This window comes from Ursus arctos, unplaced genomic scaffold, assembly GCF_023065955.2.
Source record: "Ursus arctos isolate Adak ecotype North America unplaced genomic scaffold, UrsArc2.0 scaffold_23, whole genome shotgun sequence".
NCBI classification, from domain to species: domain Eukaryota; kingdom Metazoa; phylum Chordata; class Mammalia; order Carnivora; family Ursidae; genus Ursus; species Ursus arctos.
Genome location: NW_026622908.1, coordinates 40,017,238 through 40,035,229, shown reverse-complemented (window position 1 = coordinate 40,035,229; position 17,992 = coordinate 40,017,238). Strand labels below are relative to the sequence as shown.

At 40.8% G+C, this 17,992-nt stretch overlaps 1 protein-coding gene and 1 long non-coding RNA gene across 3 annotated transcripts; one reads left to right on the top strand and one right to left on the bottom strand.

Moving 5' to 3' along the window:
• Positions 1-335: 335 nt before the first annotated feature.
• LOC130544693 (uncharacterized) lies at positions 336-7,689 on the top strand. The gene is made up of 2 exons (XR_008961154.1): positions 336-593; positions 4,865-7,689. It is a non-coding gene; the product is annotated as an uncharacterized LOC130544693 (long non-coding RNA).
• LOC123000426 (organic anion transporter 7-like) lies at positions 4,534-12,199 on the bottom strand. 2 transcript variants are annotated; one of them, XR_008961153.1, is made up of 3 exons: positions 11,884-12,199; positions 7,857-8,064; positions 4,534-6,659 (listed from the first exon to the last, which is right to left on the bottom strand). XR_008961153.1 is itself a non-coding variant. In XM_044379907.2 (2 exons), the coding sequence occupies exons 1-2, from the start codon at positions 7,955-7,957 to the stop codon at positions 6,374-6,376; spliced, it is 387 nt and encodes a 128-aa protein (XP_044235842.1). In that variant the 5' UTR covers positions 7,958-8,341; the 3' UTR covers positions 5,926-6,373. The 2 variants fall into 2 exon arrangements, 1 of the variants encoding a protein (XP_044235842.1); XM_044379907.2 differs by lacking the exon at positions 11,884-12,199 and having other exon boundaries at positions 5,926-6,659; positions 7,857-8,341.
• Between the last annotated feature and the right edge of the window lie 5,793 nt (positions 12,200-17,992).

The window sequence follows — 17,992 nt, the reverse complement described above, 5'->3', positions numbered from 1 at the left end:
CCGATATATTTTATGTAAATAATTGTCCAGTAAGTAAATTAGAACAAAACCCACACATGACAAAGCGGAAACATCAGCAAAAGGTACAATAGAAGGAACCACTGTTGTGCCGCTTATGTAATTTTGTTTTCGTAATTTGTTCTTTAGTTTTAAAAGAGTTAAGCACTTAAAAAATGTGAGTTCCAACTGGAAAATATGATTCAAATTCAGTAAAAACTTTCATTGCATAAAATGAAATGTTCACCTGCCAAACAAAAACGTGACATCTCACAGTTGGCATTGTTGCACTGGTGTAAATTTTAAACACAGATAAGACTCCAGGCGGCCACAGAAAAATGACGTAATTTAAGTAGTTCAAGTTCAAGTTCGTTATTTTTCCAATCACTATGCTTTCATCATTTATTTGAACCCACTATGGAAAGGCAGGAACATGTCGTGCCACAGGGACTGAAGACAGGCTAGTGCCCAAAGTGAGCTGGTATGATTCTGAATCCTCAAGAACTCCTTGAAAGGGATGAGTGTGAGTCCAGGTACCTGTAATCAACCGTAGGGCAGAGCCCGAGTCAGTGCCCATGCGGATACAGTACCAAGTGGTAAGTAACAAAACTGATGTCTTATTAAAACTTAGCAGTACTCACCTCAATTGTTTAGAACTTGGACTGACAGGGGCGCCTGGGTGCCTCAATCGTTAAGCGTCTGCCTTCAGCTCAGGGCCTGTCCCAGGGTCCTGGGATCGAGACCTGCATGGGGCTCCTTGCTCCACTGGGAGCCTGCTTCTCCCTCTCCCACTCCCCCTGCTTGTGTTCCCTCTCTCGCTGGCTGTCTCTATCTCTGTCGAATAAATAAATAAATAAATCTTTTAAAAAAAAAAGAAAGAAAGAAAGAAAAACTTGGACTGACAAAGTATTTTTTGGGTGGGTAGGAAGAGTTTATCACTTATTTGTTTGTTTGTTTACTTATTTTTTATTATGTTATGTTAGTCACCATACAGTACATCATTAGTTTTTGATGTCGTGTTTCATGATTCTTGTTTGCGTATAACACCCAGTGCACCATGCAATACGTGCCCTCCTTACTACCCATCACCGGGCTAGCCCATCCCCCCACCCCCCTCCCCTCTGAAACCCTCAGTTTGTTTCCTGGAGTCCATAGTCTCTCGTGGTTCATCCCCCCTTCTGTTTACCCCCCCTTCATTCTTCCCTTCCTTCTCCTACCGATCTTCCTGCTATTATATTATTTAAAATTGCTGAAGCATGGTGATCATAAAACAGAGACTGACTTGGTAAGTTTTGTTGATTGCTTTCAAATGCTCTCCATGAATGCACCTCTTTATACCCTTGACTTCCTGATAAGTGGGACAGATCATTCTATTTTGGATGGTGGGGCGTGAACTCTGATCAGAGTTCTGGGTGAGCTCCGACTCTGCTGTTGCTTCCTCTCAGTCCTTCCCCAGCTCAGAAGGACTTCAGCTAGTCTTTGGGTTGAAGGGATGGCCTGGAGGACAGGACTAGCTAATATTTGGACAAAGATTTCCGAACCCAAAGTAAATAATTTGCTGATTTATTTTAACACGTTCCCTCCCATGACATGATAACTCATGTCTGATTTAATGACTCATTTCTAGCTGCTTGACCTGAAAAGAAAGGCCTTAGGTAGGATGATCATAAAAGCAAAACTGAGACACTTTTGGTAGTAAAGGGGGACCCTGGATAATTATACCAGGATAACAAGTGGGAGCTGGACAAAGCAGGATGTACAATCAGTCTAGTGCATACGTGAAGAAGTTAAATGAAGGGTGGTGTGAGTGTGTGTGTGTGTGTGTGTGTGTGTAGAAAAGATAAAACATGAGTTATTACTTAAAATTATTGTTTTGCATAAAAATATAACATATAACACTGCTAAATACCCCAGGCCTTTTAAATACATTTTTGAAGATATAGTTCTAGCATTCCATGTATTATTTTATTTTTTTTATTTTAAAAAAGATTATTTATTTGAGAGAGAGAGAGTACAACGGGGAGGGACAGAGGGAGAGGGAGAGAGAATCTCAAGCAGACTCCTTGCTGATTGTGGAGCCTGATGCAGGGCTCAATCCCACCACCCTGAGATCATGACCTGAGCTAAAATCAAGAGTTGGTCACTTAACTGACTGAACCACCCAGACTCCCCTTAAAGTCTTTATCTAGTAAGATCATCTTCTGAGCTTCCTTAGGGATGGTTTTTGTTGGTTTATATTATTCCTTTGAATGGGTCATACTTTCCTGTTTCTTTGCGTCTCTTGTAATTTTTTTACTATAAACTTGACATTTGAATCTTAACATGGTAACACTGGAAGTCAGATTTTCTGCCTTTCCCGGGGTCAGTGCTTAAAAAAAACACCCAAAAAACTGTTACAGGATGTTTCTATGATAGAGATCAACTCAAGATGAAAACTTAAGGTCTTTTTGCTTCTTTTCTGAGCCTGAACTTTACCTGAGCATGAACGGTGATGTCTAGATTTCCTTGTATATGTGGTTGCTTTTCTTAAAATAAGATTTAAAACAATTTTTTAAAGTAATCTCTACAGCCAACATGGGGCTTGAACTCACAACCCCAAGATTAAGAGTTTCATGCTCTACTGACTGAGCCAGCTGGGAACCCCTATGTGGTTGCTTTTGATTGTCCTAGTTCTTAAATGTATAGCTCCCAGAAGGGGAAAGGGGGGGGATGCTGTCTCTTTAAATCTCTTGGGAGCTGCTTCAGCCTGTGGGGTCTGTGGTGATGGCAGCCTGCCTCTATGTATGCACCTCTGTGATCAGATGTGGGAACTGAACTCATCTGAAGGGCAAGGTCCTTTTTGCCCATCCTGGCTCCCCATAGCCTGTTGCAGGAATATGGGCATGGCTACCTACCAGGACGGGTGTTCCTGATGGTAGCCAATGCCGCGCTAGTGGCTGAAATTGACTAAAATGAAAAAAATTGATCGGCCAAGACTTTACCTGGAAGCTATAAGCTTTGAACAGATTCTCTATTTTTTAAAGATTTTATTTATGTATTTGAGAGAGAGAGAGAGAGAGTGAGAGAGAACAAGTGGTGGGGAGGGGCAGAGGGAGGGAGAGTGAGAGAGAAACCGACTCCCCGTGGAGCAGGAAGCGTGATGTGAAGCTATATCCCAGAACCCGGAGATCACGACCTGAGCCAGTACTTTTGTTGTCCAGATGAAAAGAGGGATTCCTGGTGCTTCCTACTCTCCCGTCTTCCAAGATATCACTTCCTACCTAATTCTTTTTCAATCTTTGTACCGCTGACAAATGCCCATGAAGAACTGTGGGACACTGTCCTCTGGAAACCTCACGATCCATGGACTGGCCACCATCCTTCAAGGCGAACAATAGTTCCACCTGTTCCTTCTCATGATAGGGCCTCAAACATTTCATTAGGAAGGGGGGTGTGGCTGGATAAGCCAATAATATTGGGGATGATTTCTTTGGAATTTCCTTTGTGTCTTTCCCACATTCCTACGGTTTATCCTATCTGTGTTTTTTTGTTTTGTTCTGTCCTGTCTCTTGGAAGGCATTTTGTAGATGAAAAATAGAAGAAGCTTGTTAAGAACGACTGACTTTGCTTTCAAAACCTAAAGTCCCCAGGGAAAACTAGAGGTTCTCCAGAAGAGGTAGTGAGAGAGAGAGGAAAGAAGTTGAGTGTTTGGGAAGAGTGGAAAGCGGGCAGGGTCTCCCGGCTGCTGCCCGTTCACAGATTTCAAACGTGCCAGCCTCCACAATCTCGTGAGCCAATTCCTTAAAATAAAAGTCTCTCTGTCTATGTACACATTCTACTGTTTTTTTTCCTCTGGAAAATCAGAATCAGATTAATACAGGCCCACAGGAATCAGCCGTTCCAGAGAGCTGACTGCATTCTCCGGGCTGGAGGCTGCCAGGGTCTGAGGGATGACAGTCCAGTGTTTGGATCTGTGAGTGTTCGTGAAATACCTTCAAGGTGTGTTTGTCACCCTAAGGCACCCAATTTTGGCGTCTTCACCACTAACCTTACTGTGCAGGCTGGGAAGACGTAGTCTGTGTGACCTGAGGAGCTGTGGGGGAGTCTGAGGTCAGTATCAGGAGAGATGGGGCTGCAGCTAAACCAAAGACATCGGCCACCTGGAATAGTCTTGGTCTGAGCCTGGGGGACGTTGGGTTCAACATGCCTTGCCTTCCTCATCAGAGACCTAGAGTACACAGCTCCCCTAAGGGACAGCCAGAGGGCTTACTCACTCCTTTTCCACATCCTGGATGAAGTCAGGCAGAGGCTGATTCCTGGTTTCAGGAAGGAGGAGAACAGCAAGGCCAGAGAGGATGGGGAAGACGCCCTACACGATCCAGGGCAGGTGGGGAGAATACACAGTTAGGATCATCAAGAGGGGGGCCAGGGCTGCTCCAAGTCTGCAGCAGTTCCCAAGATTCCTGTGGCTGTTGCTCTTGGGGTGCAAACAATAATATAAAATATATAGTGACTGTCCACACGTATAATTTGTGGTTTATTATTTTGCTTTCGTTATGGGAGATGGCACATCAACGTGTTTAGACCCATGGGAGGTTGATGACATCCTCTTGCTTTGGAAACCTCTCTTATTGGCTAACAATTTTTTTTCAAGTTCAACTGTGCATTAAGACGCAATTTGATGGTTAAAAAAATACCATTAACCATAGCGTCTACCCTTGGTGTGACTCAGAAGATCACACGAGAATGTTACATTAAACGACTTAATCCAATGCCTGGCAAAAACTCAGCTTTCAATAAAATTTAGGTATCATTTTTCTTATTATTGTTACTATTATAATTGATGCTTTTGACAATCAACTCATCTTGGTTCTCTTCTCCCCATAAGTGTCCATTCACTGGGAAATGTCTGTTTCGATCCTGAAAGAGCATCAACAGATTCATGCCTGATTGTGGTGGGGATGAGTTCACTTCCATGTGTGGAAACAGTGGTGACAGCGGCAGGAGAATCTCCCCGTCCCAAAGCTCCCGAAACCCCTCACAGAGTCTGCAGTGCTGGAGAGAAGACCAGTGTGACTCAAAACATCTGAGCTGAAAGAATCAGAATCCATCAAATTACAAGCGAAAAAGGCCTTGTTTGGGAGATGCTTTTGCGCTTCTAAAATACACTGACTGTGGAGAAAGTGCACAGAGACAGAGGGCGGGCAGTGGCTAGTCTGCTGAGAAGCGGGACTGACCTACGTCATCTGGCTGGGGGTGAATAAAAGGGTCTGAGTTATTTCATCCACCTTTCTTGTGTATCAGATTTGCCAGAAAAGAAGAGAGGGGAAACTGAGGCCAGCAGGAGCTGCTTTCATTGATTCAGTCGAGTGTCTCGTCTGCCCTTCGTGTAGAACTCAGGGCTGCCCTGTGAGCCGTGACTGAGTGTGGAAGATTCCTCCGTGTCTTCCAGAGTTTAACCCCTAGGTGCTTATGCCATGTTGACATGGCACTAGTATTGCAGAAGGGAATCATAAAATAACAACTCCTGGGAGCCTGGGTGGCTCAGTCGGTTGAATGTCTGACTCTTGATTTCAGCTCAGGTCACGATCTCAAGGTCTTGAGATTGAGCCCCACAACGGGCTCCGCGCTGGACGTGGAGCCTGCTTAAAATTCTCCCTCTCCCTCTCCCTCTGTCTCTCCCCGCAGCTCGCTCTCCCCGTTACAACACTGGAGCGGGCTCTGTTGTAAGACAGCAGACTTGCATCATTGCTGACGTTCAGTATGAGATGCGGAGCCCGGATCTGGGGTCCTGTAAAACACACAGCTGTGCTGGGAGTTAGGTGGAGCCTGCGAACCACCCTGGTCGCCCCATTCGTTACATATAAAATCATTTCATTTAGTAAAAGAGATCGAAGAGAGCCTCTTAACGGCTTAATGCCTTGTTCCCACCGTGGACTCCTCTCCTTGAAGACAAGGAATTTTTATTTTCTTGCTGTCAGGATGACATCCCTAAACCAGAGCGGGAGTTACCGCGACCTGAGAGAAGGCACCCGAGTGCCGTACCGGAGAGTAAATGTTCGCTGAAGCTATCGTAACAAAATAGAGCCCAAACCGAGAAAGACAGTATTGTGTTCTCCCATGAGATCCAATGACAAGCTCCAGACCCTCCACACTTTCTATATAAAGTGTTACCGGCCAAAATACAAGTGATCAATTACTGTCCTGGAGAACCCACCCGCAAGAGGTGGCATCAGTTTCCAGACACTTCCAAGATGTGATGAAGTCAATCATAGAGCTAAGCTGACCTTTGCTCACCTGGATTTCTCGTCCCGGCAACGTAATGACAGAAACTGTGCTCACCCCCCGACTGGTTTCGGGAAATCCTTGGAACACCATCCTTGCTTCCCCTCTGGCTTCAGATCGGTGGTCCATGCAATCCCTGCGGAATGCCGAGAAGCTGTTTTCTACCCCACGCTCTCTTCTCACCTCGGGGCACAAACGTGATGGCTAGAATGGAGATTCCCAGCAGGAACATAAAAATCATCTGGCTCACTCGTCGGCCCAGGTGATTCATTGCCAAAACTCCAGCCCAGTTGCCTGGAAGGTTGACGAAGCCAGAGAGAATCTGGAACAGGAAAATAATTTCCCGCATGTGCTGGAGGTGGGGAGTCAGGCCATAAGCGAGTACGGCAGTGGCGAGTCTGTGGTAAACAAAAGAGGAAAGACAGGTGTCATAAGGTTTAGATGCTCTGTCCTAAAAACGATAATTTGAGCTAGGAAGCCACAGTGGGTGTTAACATATAAAGGCATGGTCTGCTTTGCAGCATATTCGTGTTGATTGTGTTTTCTTATTTTCTGTATTTTTGAAACTCTGCCATTTTCAGTCTTGATCCTGGAGAGACTGCCTCTCCCAGGGTTGGCTAATTCATAGAGAGAGCAAAAGACCCCCCTGTAAGTCCACCTTTGATACACAAACCACCAACCCTGAGCCCACGCTCCAACCACCTCCTTTACCAAGCTTACACACTATGTCAATATTCCCCCTCTCTAAAATCCCAGGACAAGGTACTGGACAACTGGGGACCACCACTTTAGCCCAGAGCCCATCAGAATTCTTCAAACCATTCAGTCCTAACCTTACTGGGGGACCTACCGTCTTCTGTTCCCACCAAAACTGCAGTAAAGATGCCGGGCCGCGCATTCACCTCTCTGCTTCCTGAATGACCCTGGTGCTCTCCACATGGCCCTGTCTGGACTGTCATGCCTTCTCTTTCTAGGGATCTGTGGGTATAAACTTCCTTCATGACAATCATTTCCAAGTGTGCCTGTCTCGCCGTACCTGATTAAAACTAATCTCTGGGTACATTTTAAACACACTTTCTTTGCAAGGTAATGATTTAAAAGTTATCATAAAATACTGGTATGATCATGGAGGTTATAATTGTTGATAAGCTTATTGGAGGGGTGGGGAGTTTTGTGGTGGAGGATACATAATGGGACCCTCTAGAGTTTTAGAGTTTTTTCTGATATTTTCCTCTGGGTAATGGTTATGTAGTCACATATGGAAATATTAATTGAGCTGCACTTTACTGTTTATAATTGTACCTCAGTTGAAATGAAAATGAACAAGGGAAGGAACTTAAAGCGAGGTCTGTCCTTGATTGAAGATCTCAGCATCATCTCCAGTGACAAGCCTCATAGGGCCCCGTGATAAAACTCCTCATTATGCAATTTGTTTTGTGTTGGTCTTTTCATTACCTGTTTTCTACCTCCAAACAGCAATTACCTTTGTGGCTTCCTCACATTTTATTTCAAATCTGTCTCTAGAGCATGTTGTATCCTCTGAAATAACAGACAGAAAAATATCTCCAGTATTTGAACATTCCTGCAAAGCCTACCTCACAGAGGACAGGGCACAGATTCCTTTATGCAGGTTGAATGCGTGGACCGAGTCACACATGGAAGGTTTTATCTTTGCTGCCTCCAGGTCCTTCTGCATCTCACAACCTTCAACGACAACAGCAAGAAATCACTCAGTTTTCACAAAAGGTAGGCATCGCGAGGTCCATAATAGAGGATAAGACAGATGGCTTATTTTTCTGTATCCTGCAAAATACAGCCATTAAAGACACATTGATAAGTGTAAAAGTGCTATGAAAGGTGAATTGGGGGGTTAGAGGGGACTGAGGGAAATTATGTAGTGACAATGACATTTTAATGTGAGACTCTGGTGGGCTGCAGGGCCTCAGAACGGGTGTATAGGATAGAGATTTAGACCGGGATGGGGACCAAATGAAGAGTAACTAGGATTATGGTCCAATGCTTCATTTTTATCAAATAGGCGTGACAACTGGGCTTGGTTCTCAGTTGACTGCTTTTAGTAAAAAAAAAAAAAAAAAAGTTTATTTCAGGAAAGAGGATAATTTCCCGAGAGCCTATATTTTGGTTCTTGGGTTTACCTCTTGCAGAGAAATCTTGGCATGCTGTGCTCCATGAATGAGATGGCTAGAATTAAATCTGAGAAAGAGATCAGGGGAGAGCTAGGTGTAGTATGATTTACACCCAGATTTTATAACCTGGCCTTATATGATGGCTCTACAACATGCTAGGTATATACCTTGAGGAAAGTAACAGGACATCTCTAAGCCTCAGCTTCCTTGTTACTAAAAAGATGAATAAGAAGGGATGCGAGAATGCTTTCATATCGCCAAATCAATCAGCATGATACATCACTTTAACAAAGTGAAAGATAAAAACCATATGATTATCTCGGTAGATGCAGAAGCATTTGACGGAATTCAACATTCTTTCATGATAAACATTCTCAGCAAACAAATCCACAGCTAACATCTGTTGCATTTCTGTGCACTAATAATGAAGTAGCAGAAGGAGATATTTAAAAAACAATCCATTTACAATTGTACCAAAAAGAATAAAATACCTTGGAATAAATTTAACAAAGGAAGTGAAAAACGTATACTCTGAAATCTACAGGACATTGATGAAAGAAATTGAAGATGACATAAACAAATGGAAAGATGTATCATGCTCACAGATTGGAAGAATTAATATTGTTAAAATGTCCATACTACACAAAGCAATCCACAGATTCAATGCAATCCCTATCAAAATACCAACCATTTTTCACAGAACTAGAACAAATAATCCTAAAATTTGTATGGAACCACAAAAGACCCCGAGTAGCCAAAGCAATCTTGAGAAAGAAGAACAAAGCTGGAGGTATCACAATCTCGGATTTCAAGATATATTACAAAGATGTAGTAATCAAAACAGTATAGCACAAATATAGACACATAGATCAATAGAACAGAATAGAGAGCTAGAAATAAACCCATGCTTGTCTGGTGAATTCATCTATGACAGATGAAGCAAGTATATACAGTGGGGAAAAGACAGTCTTTTCAATAAATGGTGTTGGGAAAAGATATAAAGAACTCATACAACTCAACATCAAAAAAGCCCCCAAATAATCCAATTAAAAATGGGCAGAAAACATGAACAGGCATTTCTCCAAAGAAGACATCCAGATGGCCAAAAGAAACATGACAAGATGCTCAACACCACTCATCACCGGGGAAATGCAAATCAAAATCACAGTGAGATATCAGCTCACACCTGTCAGAAAGGCTAGTATCAAAAAGATAAGAAATAACAAGTGTTGGCGAGGACGTAGAGAAAACAGAACTCCATGCACTCTTGGTGGGAATGTCAATCAGTGCAACCACTGTGGGAGACAGTGTGAAGTTTCCTCAAAAAATGAAAAATAGAAATACCGTATGCTCCAGTAATTCCACTACTGGGTATTTACCCAAAGAAAACAAAAACACTAATTTGGAAAGATATATGTGCTCCTATGCTCATTGAAGCATTATTTACAACAGGCAAGGTATAAAAGCATCCCAAGTGTCCATCGATAAATGAATGAATAAAGAAGATGTGATATATGTGAGTTATGGAATATTACATATTTCCAGAGATAGAACAAAAGCTGCCATAGGTAGACACTCACTACATATACCATAAACGAGAGTGTGTGGATGAATGAACAAATAGGGAACACTCTTATGCTCTCTTCTATGCAGTCACTAATTCTTCCTTCTACCGGCTTTACTGTTCTGAAAAAATGGCTGCCATACCATTAGTTGGAAAGGCATGGATTAGTTTTTATTACTTTTTCTTACACATAGTGAGACCAATATACACTCTTTAGAATTGTTAATACTCAGTGCTTCCTGCCTCCATTGAGCCAAATGTGTGTTCAATACTTTCAGCAACAGTGTATTCCCTTCTAACATTAACCCACGCGATATTGACACCCATTGAGAACCAGGAAAGTGAGCTTGGAAGACCTGTGAAGGTCCAAGGAAGACCTTCCATTCCCCTTGTGGATAATAACTAATATAGACATCAGGTTATGTCTTCCCATAACCCATATCCAGCTCTCTTCCTCCTCACGCCCATGGCCAGGGCATCACCAGCATTCTACCTTCCATTCCTGCATGCAGCTTTTCTAAGTTTCTTTAAGCCCTCCTCAGGTTCTTTGGTGATCATCAGCCACAGAGGAGACTCTGTCACCCACCTGAGCAAAGAAGACAGAGGTGCAGCCAATTCTCATGTGCCCATTTTTCACGTATTCTTTGTCTTGAGATGTAGAGGCCCTCAGAACATACCACCCCAAATATGCTGCTCTGGCTTATTGATTATTTTGAGCTGAAGGCACGTGAGAAACAGCAGATGCAGGAAGAGCTCCAACCTCCCTCTTTCTACCTAAAAGTAGGTCGTGAAATTTCCCATGACAAAGATGTCCTTTCTGTGCCAGGAAAAGAAGAACATTTTTATCAGTAGATACTGGGAGTTGATGCTGAAAAGGACCTGTACAAACTTAATAAAACAAGTCATAATAAAATGACTTTTCCCCTTAGTTTTCCCATACATTTTCTACTCGCTGTCTCACAAATTGCTGCCTCCAGTCCCAGGCCCTTTGTTTTGTCTCATCCCTTACAGTTTACTGTTTGTTTATGTGTGTGTGCATGTGTGCATGTGTGCGTGTGTGTGCGTGCGTGTGTGAAAAAGGTATATAAGCCTTTAGGGCTAATGGCTTCTTTGCATTTTCATTTCCCTTCTTTCTTCTTTTTCTTTTCTTTTCTTTTTTCTTTCTTTCTTTCTTTCTTTCTTTCTTTTTTTTTTTTTTGCTTTCTTCTTCTTTTTTCTCCTTTTTTCCTTAATTTTTTCTTTTTTTTTCATTTTCCTTCTGAAGACTCCTGTGCACTTGTAAAAATATGAAATGAATTTGTATGTATTTCTCCTGCTCATCTGTCGTATGTCAGTTTAATTCTTAGGCTACCCACAGAACCTAAAAGAGTAGAAGGAAATTTTCTTCCCCTGCAGATAGATGCCTTTCCTCTCCCATCTAATACCCATTGCTGTTCAGTTATACCAGAAAACATTTCATCTTCTTCTTCTTGTACCATAACTAGGAAAATATGAGGATGACCCCCTCCATGCAGTGCACCTTCACTGCCTGGAGTACTGACTTGGAGTTATATTGGTTCCCCTTTTATTTGGGGGAGGTGCCAATTTTAGCAAATATAAGTACAGTGTGCCCAGATTAATTTGTATTCAAATGAACGGTGAACTTTAGTATAACTATGTTCTATGCAATACTTTGGACATACTTACAATAAAATATTCTTTGTTATGTATCAGAAATTTGAATTTAATGGGACATCCTGTATTTTATCCAGGTAGCACATAAAAATACGGAACCTCAAACAAGTAGAAATGTCACACAAGCAAAGAAAAATTTTCAGAGTGACTATGTGCCATGAACCATTTGAGATATTATTATAAAAAAATTGTTGTTTGCCTGAAATTCAAATTTAATTTAGTGTCCAGAGATATTACCTGGCAACCCTGTCCGTTCGGCTTCTCAAATCACACAGATCAGTAAAGCACATGCTCTGGTGTTGACCAAGAACAAAACAGAATCCACATACCCTGGCTCCATGCATCTTTCATTCCAGGATCCTCTAAGACTGAGAGCTTATTCCTTAAAGACAGAAAGATGACAAATAATGTCACAGAAACCACCAGCTGGAAAGTACACCAGCCTTGAATGGCAAAAGCCAGACCTCGTAAGTTTAAATGTCCGAAACCACTGATACAGATTACCGGAGTCATTCCCAGGGCTTGGAATCGGGGCGCTGTCCATTCTACAACTGAAAAAAAAAAAAAAAAACACGAAAATACAAACAGGACTCGAAGTTCAAACAAAGGCGGGATGTCAAAGTCAGAGTCAAGGCTTGGAAAGTGCACAAGGCCAAAAGTGTTGACTTACTGAGCATAACACTGTTTGCAAAAATGGTCATGATAGAAAGTCCAGCCAAGAACTGCAGTGAGCAGGAAATGAGGAAGGCGAGCTGGGGGAAACATCGCATGAGAAGTAACCTCCCCAACCTGGGGGACAGGTACAGGTTAGATTATGGGAATAATAACAGCCTTTGGCAAAAAAATAAGTGTGAAGAAAGGGCAGGCTTTGGAATTTAGGTAACGTTTTATCCAGTGAAATTTGACGCTTGAAACTTTAAAGAATCAACAGTGAATCAGCAGCTGATCTTCCCAGAAGCCACCCTCCTGTTCATACAGATACTGAGTATAAAAAGTTTCTTCCCCAATCTGTTACCAGGAGATCTTTGACACCAGTTGAAACCAAATAAGAAACAAGTTGCAATAATGGAATTTTAGCCCATAATAAATACTTCTTGTATGAAGAGATGCAGTTAGCACAGGACAAAGTCTGTACAGTGGCTGGCACACAGCAGATCCATATCTGTACTGGGGTCTCTGGGACCCCGCAAGCTAGGGGCTAAGCTGATGCAAACAGTTTCCTTCTGTTACTGATTTCTAGTCTCACACCACTGTGGTCTTGATATGCATTCGATCTTCTCGTACTTGTTTTGTATCCTAACATATGATCTATGCTGGAGAGCATTCCGTATGTGCTTGAGAAGAATGTGTTTTCTGCTGCTGTTGATGGAATGTTCTCCATATGTCTATAAAATACTTAGGTCCATTTTGTATGAAGTATACTCTAAGTTCAATATTTCTTTATTGATTTTCAATCTGGATGATCAACCCATTGTTGAAAATGGGGTATTTTCACCCCCTGCTATTATGGTATTGTTGTCTTCTTCTCCCTTTGTATTCGTTAGTATTTGCTTAAGATATTTAGGTACTATGATGATTGGTGCATATTTTTTTCCTAGGTTTATTGAGATTTAATTGACAAACAGCACTGTATAAGTTTAAGGTATGTAGAATAAAGACTTGAATTTCATACATTGTGAAATGATTGCCACAATAAATTTAGTTAACAGCAATCATTTCATACAGATACAAAAAGAAAAAAATTTTCTTGTGTTGAGAACCTTTAGGATCTATTTTCTTAGCAACTTTCAAATACATCATACAGCAGTGTTAACTCTAGTCATCCTGTTGTACTTATGTACCCCCAGTACTTATTTATCTTATAACTGGAAATTGTTCCCTTTGACCACCTCCATCCAGTCCCTCCCACTGCCCCACATCTGATAACCACAAATCTGATTTCTTTTTCTATGGGTGTCTTTCTGTTTTGTTTTGTTTTGTTTAGAGCCCACATTAAGTGAGATCGTACAGTATTTGTCTTTCCCTGTCTGACTTATTTCACTTAACATAATGCTCTCGATGTCCATTTACATTGTGGTAAATGGCGGGGTTTCCTTCTTTTTTTCCGGCTGAATGGTATTCCATTCAACTTCGTTATCCATTCATCCATTTATTGTGTCTTTGTTTCCTTCAGCTATATACCCAGAAGTAGAATATTTAGATCATATGGTAGTTTTATTTTTAATTTTTTGAGGAATCTCTTTTGCCTCTCTGTATAAACTTTAGAATTAGTGTTGATATTTACAAAATAATTGGCATAGATTTTGATTTTGATGCATTGGGTCTATAGATGAAGTTGGGAAGAACTGACATCTTGAGGGTCCTTTTAATATTGTGTAGGAATAGGGAAGGGCTGTTGTTACCGACATTATGCAGTCTCCAGTAAACTGTTTCTAGTCTGTGACAGTGAGCATGGCTCATTATTTTCTTCTCTTTACCCAATTATTTATTGCTTCTATGATCCTAAAGGGGGCGTGGCAAATAATAATCTGGATGACATTGTATATGACTCAAGGTCAATGTCTCTGATCAGGGTTCATAATAAAATTTTTAATCATCATCAAAAGACTTGAATGCGTCACCAATGATTTCCTTTCTCCAAACTCTGAGATGTAGTGTCTTTCCAGTCAGGAATATGTAGAGTGACCATAAAATTTTCATCCTCAGTGGGATACTTTTTTTTTTTAAAGATTTTATTTATTTATTTGACAGAGAGAGAGACAGCCAGCGAGAGAGGGAACACAAGCAGGGGGAGTGGGAGAGGAAGAAGCAGGCTCATAGCGGAGGAGCCTGATGTGGGGCTCGATCCCATAATGCCGGGATCATGCCCTGAGCCGAAGGCAGACGCTTAACCGCTGTGCCACCCAGGCACCCCGCTCAGTGGGATACTTTTGACATCAAAAGGGGATGTTATTAATTACTAGGCAAATAATTAGGCAAACAGGATTACTGGTCACTCAAAGAATAAAGGAATTCGGGCTATTGCATTAGATATGCAAAGAGAAAGGATTCAAGGAACCGACGCTGAGTGGGTTTGTCTAGGTTCAGACTAGTGTTTAAGTGGCACAAAACTGTGATCGCTAGAGTAGTTGTCTGAGTCCCAGAAGCCCATGTCCACACCCTGAGTCACCCTCACCAGGGTGTTTTAAAACTTGTTTCTACGAGGGCACCAGCATGCGTCTAGTTCCAGCAATGGAGTGAAGGTGGGGTCTGGCTTGTTTGAGGGATTTAAACCATGAAATTTTTAATGGCTTTGTTTCTATCTAAACATTTAACTACTCAACATTTTAAAGAAATGAGAGAAGTATGAGACTACACATTTTTGAATGTTGGATGAAGGGGATGTATTCTGCTGCTGTTGGGTGGAATGTTCTAGTCTACTAGGTCCATTTGTTGTAGAGTGCGGTTCAATTCCAATATTTTCTTGTTGATGTTCTTTTTTTTTTTTTAAGATTTTATTTATTTATTTGACAGAGAGAGAGACAGCCAGCGAGAGAGGGAACACAAGCAGGGGGAGTGGGAGAGGAAGAAGCAGGCTCCCAGCAGAGGAGCCTGATGTGGCGCTCGATCCCAGGCGCCCCTCTTGTTGATGTTCTGTCTGGCTGACCTGTCCCTTGCTGATAGTGGGTTATTGAAAATCTATAGTTACTGTATTGTTGTCTGTTTCTCCCTTAAGACCCGTTATTGTTTCATGTATTTCAATGCTTAGGTGTTGGAAGCGTATATATTTATGATTATTATATCTTCTTGATGTATTGATCCCTTTGATATCATATAATAGCACTTTTTTGGTCTTTTTTTTACCTCTTTGGCTTGAATTCTATTTTGTTTGATATAAGTGTGGCTACACCTGCCTTCTGGTTTCCACTTGCTCAGAATATCATCTTCCACACTTTCACTCTTGCAGGCAGTATACATTTGGGTATTATTTTTTTTAAATCCATTCAGCCACTCTGTGCCTTTTGATTTGTGAGTTCAATCCATTTCATCTAGGGTAATTATCAATAGGTAAGAATTTACTACTGCCATTTCATCTTTTGCTTTCTGGTTATTTTGTTTCTCCCATGTTTCTTTTTCTTGTTTTTGTCTACTTTAGTAAGTTCGTGGTTTTCCATGGCGATTCGTTCAGTTTCCCCTTTTATTTATGTTTTGGGTCTCTGCTCTAGATTTTTGCTTTGTGGTTACCGTGAAGTCCACATAAAACATCTCATAAAATAATCCTTTTTCTGTTGATAGCAATTTAATCTTCATTTACTTATCAAGTTTCCTTCCCTTCACCCTTCCTCTTTTATGTTTTTGATGTCATGGTCATGTCTTTTTTTTTTGAGGGGGGAGGGGCAGAAGGAGAGAGAGAATTTTAAGCAGGCACCATGCCCATCGTGGAGCCCAATGCTGGGTTCGATCTCAGAACCCTAAAATCACCACTGGAGCTGAAACCAGGAGTCTGACACTTACCCTCCTGAGCCATCCAGGCACCTCTCATTTCCTCTTTGTATCCAAGGTTACCAGCAATACTGCTTCGTAACTGTTATATGCTGAATAAATGATTGCTGAATTAATTAAAGATTTTTAGAGCTCTTTATAATGACACCATTCAATGTTTTAAGCAGTTCTACAGCATGTGTTATTTTATAATTCTGCCATTAATTAACAAATTTCTATTTACAAATCTTTGCTCTTTTGGAAAATAGAAGTTGGTATTTTATTTTAGTTTGAATGTCTTTAAATTCCAGTGGTTTTGTACAGTTTTGCATTATTATGAGACTTTTCTTTTGAAAATTATATGCTCCTGTCTTTTGACTATTTAATATTGAATTATGTATTCTTTTCATGAATGTTTATTAGATATACATATTAATATAGAACCATTTTGAAAATTTTTAATTTGGCTTTTGCAATTTTTTAGAGTAGGGAAGGGGCAGAAGGAGAGGGAGAATCTTAAGCAGGCTCCACGCCTAGCTCAGAGCCTGACGCAGGGCTCAATCTCACAACCCTGAGATCATAACCTGAACTGAAATCGAGAGTCGTACGCTTAACTAACTGAGCTACCAGGTGCCCTGCAATTTATTTTTGATGATTCCTTATCATGTTTTAAAATATTGCATTATTCTTTTTAAGCTTAGAATACAGAGACTTATAAAAAAAAAGAAAATAAAAATCTCATAAAGGTACACCATTAGAAGTTAACAGCTTTAATCATTTTTATGAATATTCGTCTAGATTTCTCCTATTTCTCTAGGGCTGGTCCAACAGAGGTTTTAAATGAGCGTTTAGTCCAATCTATCTCTACTTACATTTCTGGCGTTTGCTTTACTATTCAGAACAGGTTTGTAATTCCAAGATTTTATAGCCAGGTTTCATATTGAATAACATGGTTTAATTGTTCTAATATCTTTTCAATCACATGAAGTATCTTTTTTTTTTTTGGTTCAGAGAATGAAGTTAAATTATTAAGCATTTATTTATAAAGTCAGTTAATGGTACTTACTATGTAATTATTTATTTCTACCACTGATTTATGATGCCCTAAGTATCAAACTTCAAGTGCCCAACATGCTACCATATCATTCTTTTTTTTTTAAAGATTTTATTTATTTATTTGACAGAGACAGCCAGTGAGAGAGGGAACACAAGCAGGGGGAGTGGGAGGAAGAAGCAGGCTCCCAGCAGAGGAACCTGATGTGGGGCTCGATCCCATAACGCCGGGATCACGCCCTGAACCGAAGGCAGATACTTAACGCCTGCGCCACCCAGGCGCCCCTACCATATCATTCTGGACTTATTTGGATTTGTAAATACATCTGCTCTTCATGTTTTAGACCTATTGTCTCTCATTCTAGCATATGCTGCCCCAAAAACCTGCCCCACCCTCCCTCCATGAACCTCATTTTTCTGAATCATTTAGTCTATTATTAATTTGTAGATACATGTGGAACTCTTTTTCGAGTTGTCCCAAAAGAATGGGGTTTTCCATTGTAATAACTCCATCAATTACTCTACCAATTAATTGGGGCAGAATCGAAGTTTTTTAATTCTATTCTACCTTTCTATCCAAAAACATGCTAGAGGTCTACAATTTTACACATATCTTACTATGATTCCTTTTAAAATATTAGGACTTTTAATGTATAGAATTGTCAAGTCACTATGCGGTACACCTGAAACTAATAACATTGTATGTCAAAGAGACTTCGAGAATAAAAAAATGTTTTCAAGTATTATGGCTTTTCTCAAACTTCTCATTATGATTAATTGTAGATATTTTATATATATATTAGTACTGCAATTGTGAATAAGATCCATGATT

What these genes read in the sequence shown, in the direction of transcription:
- LOC123000426 (XM_044379907.2), bottom strand. Translation starts at nt 7,957, where the DNA reads ATGCAGAAGGACCTGGAGGCAGCAAAGATAAAACCTTCCATGTGTGAC. An exon ending in TGTGCCCTGTCCTCTGTGAG is followed by an intron (nt 6,660 to 7,856) that starts GTAGGCTTTGCA and finishes TGTTTACCACAG; the next exon opens with ACTCGCCACTGCCGTACTCG.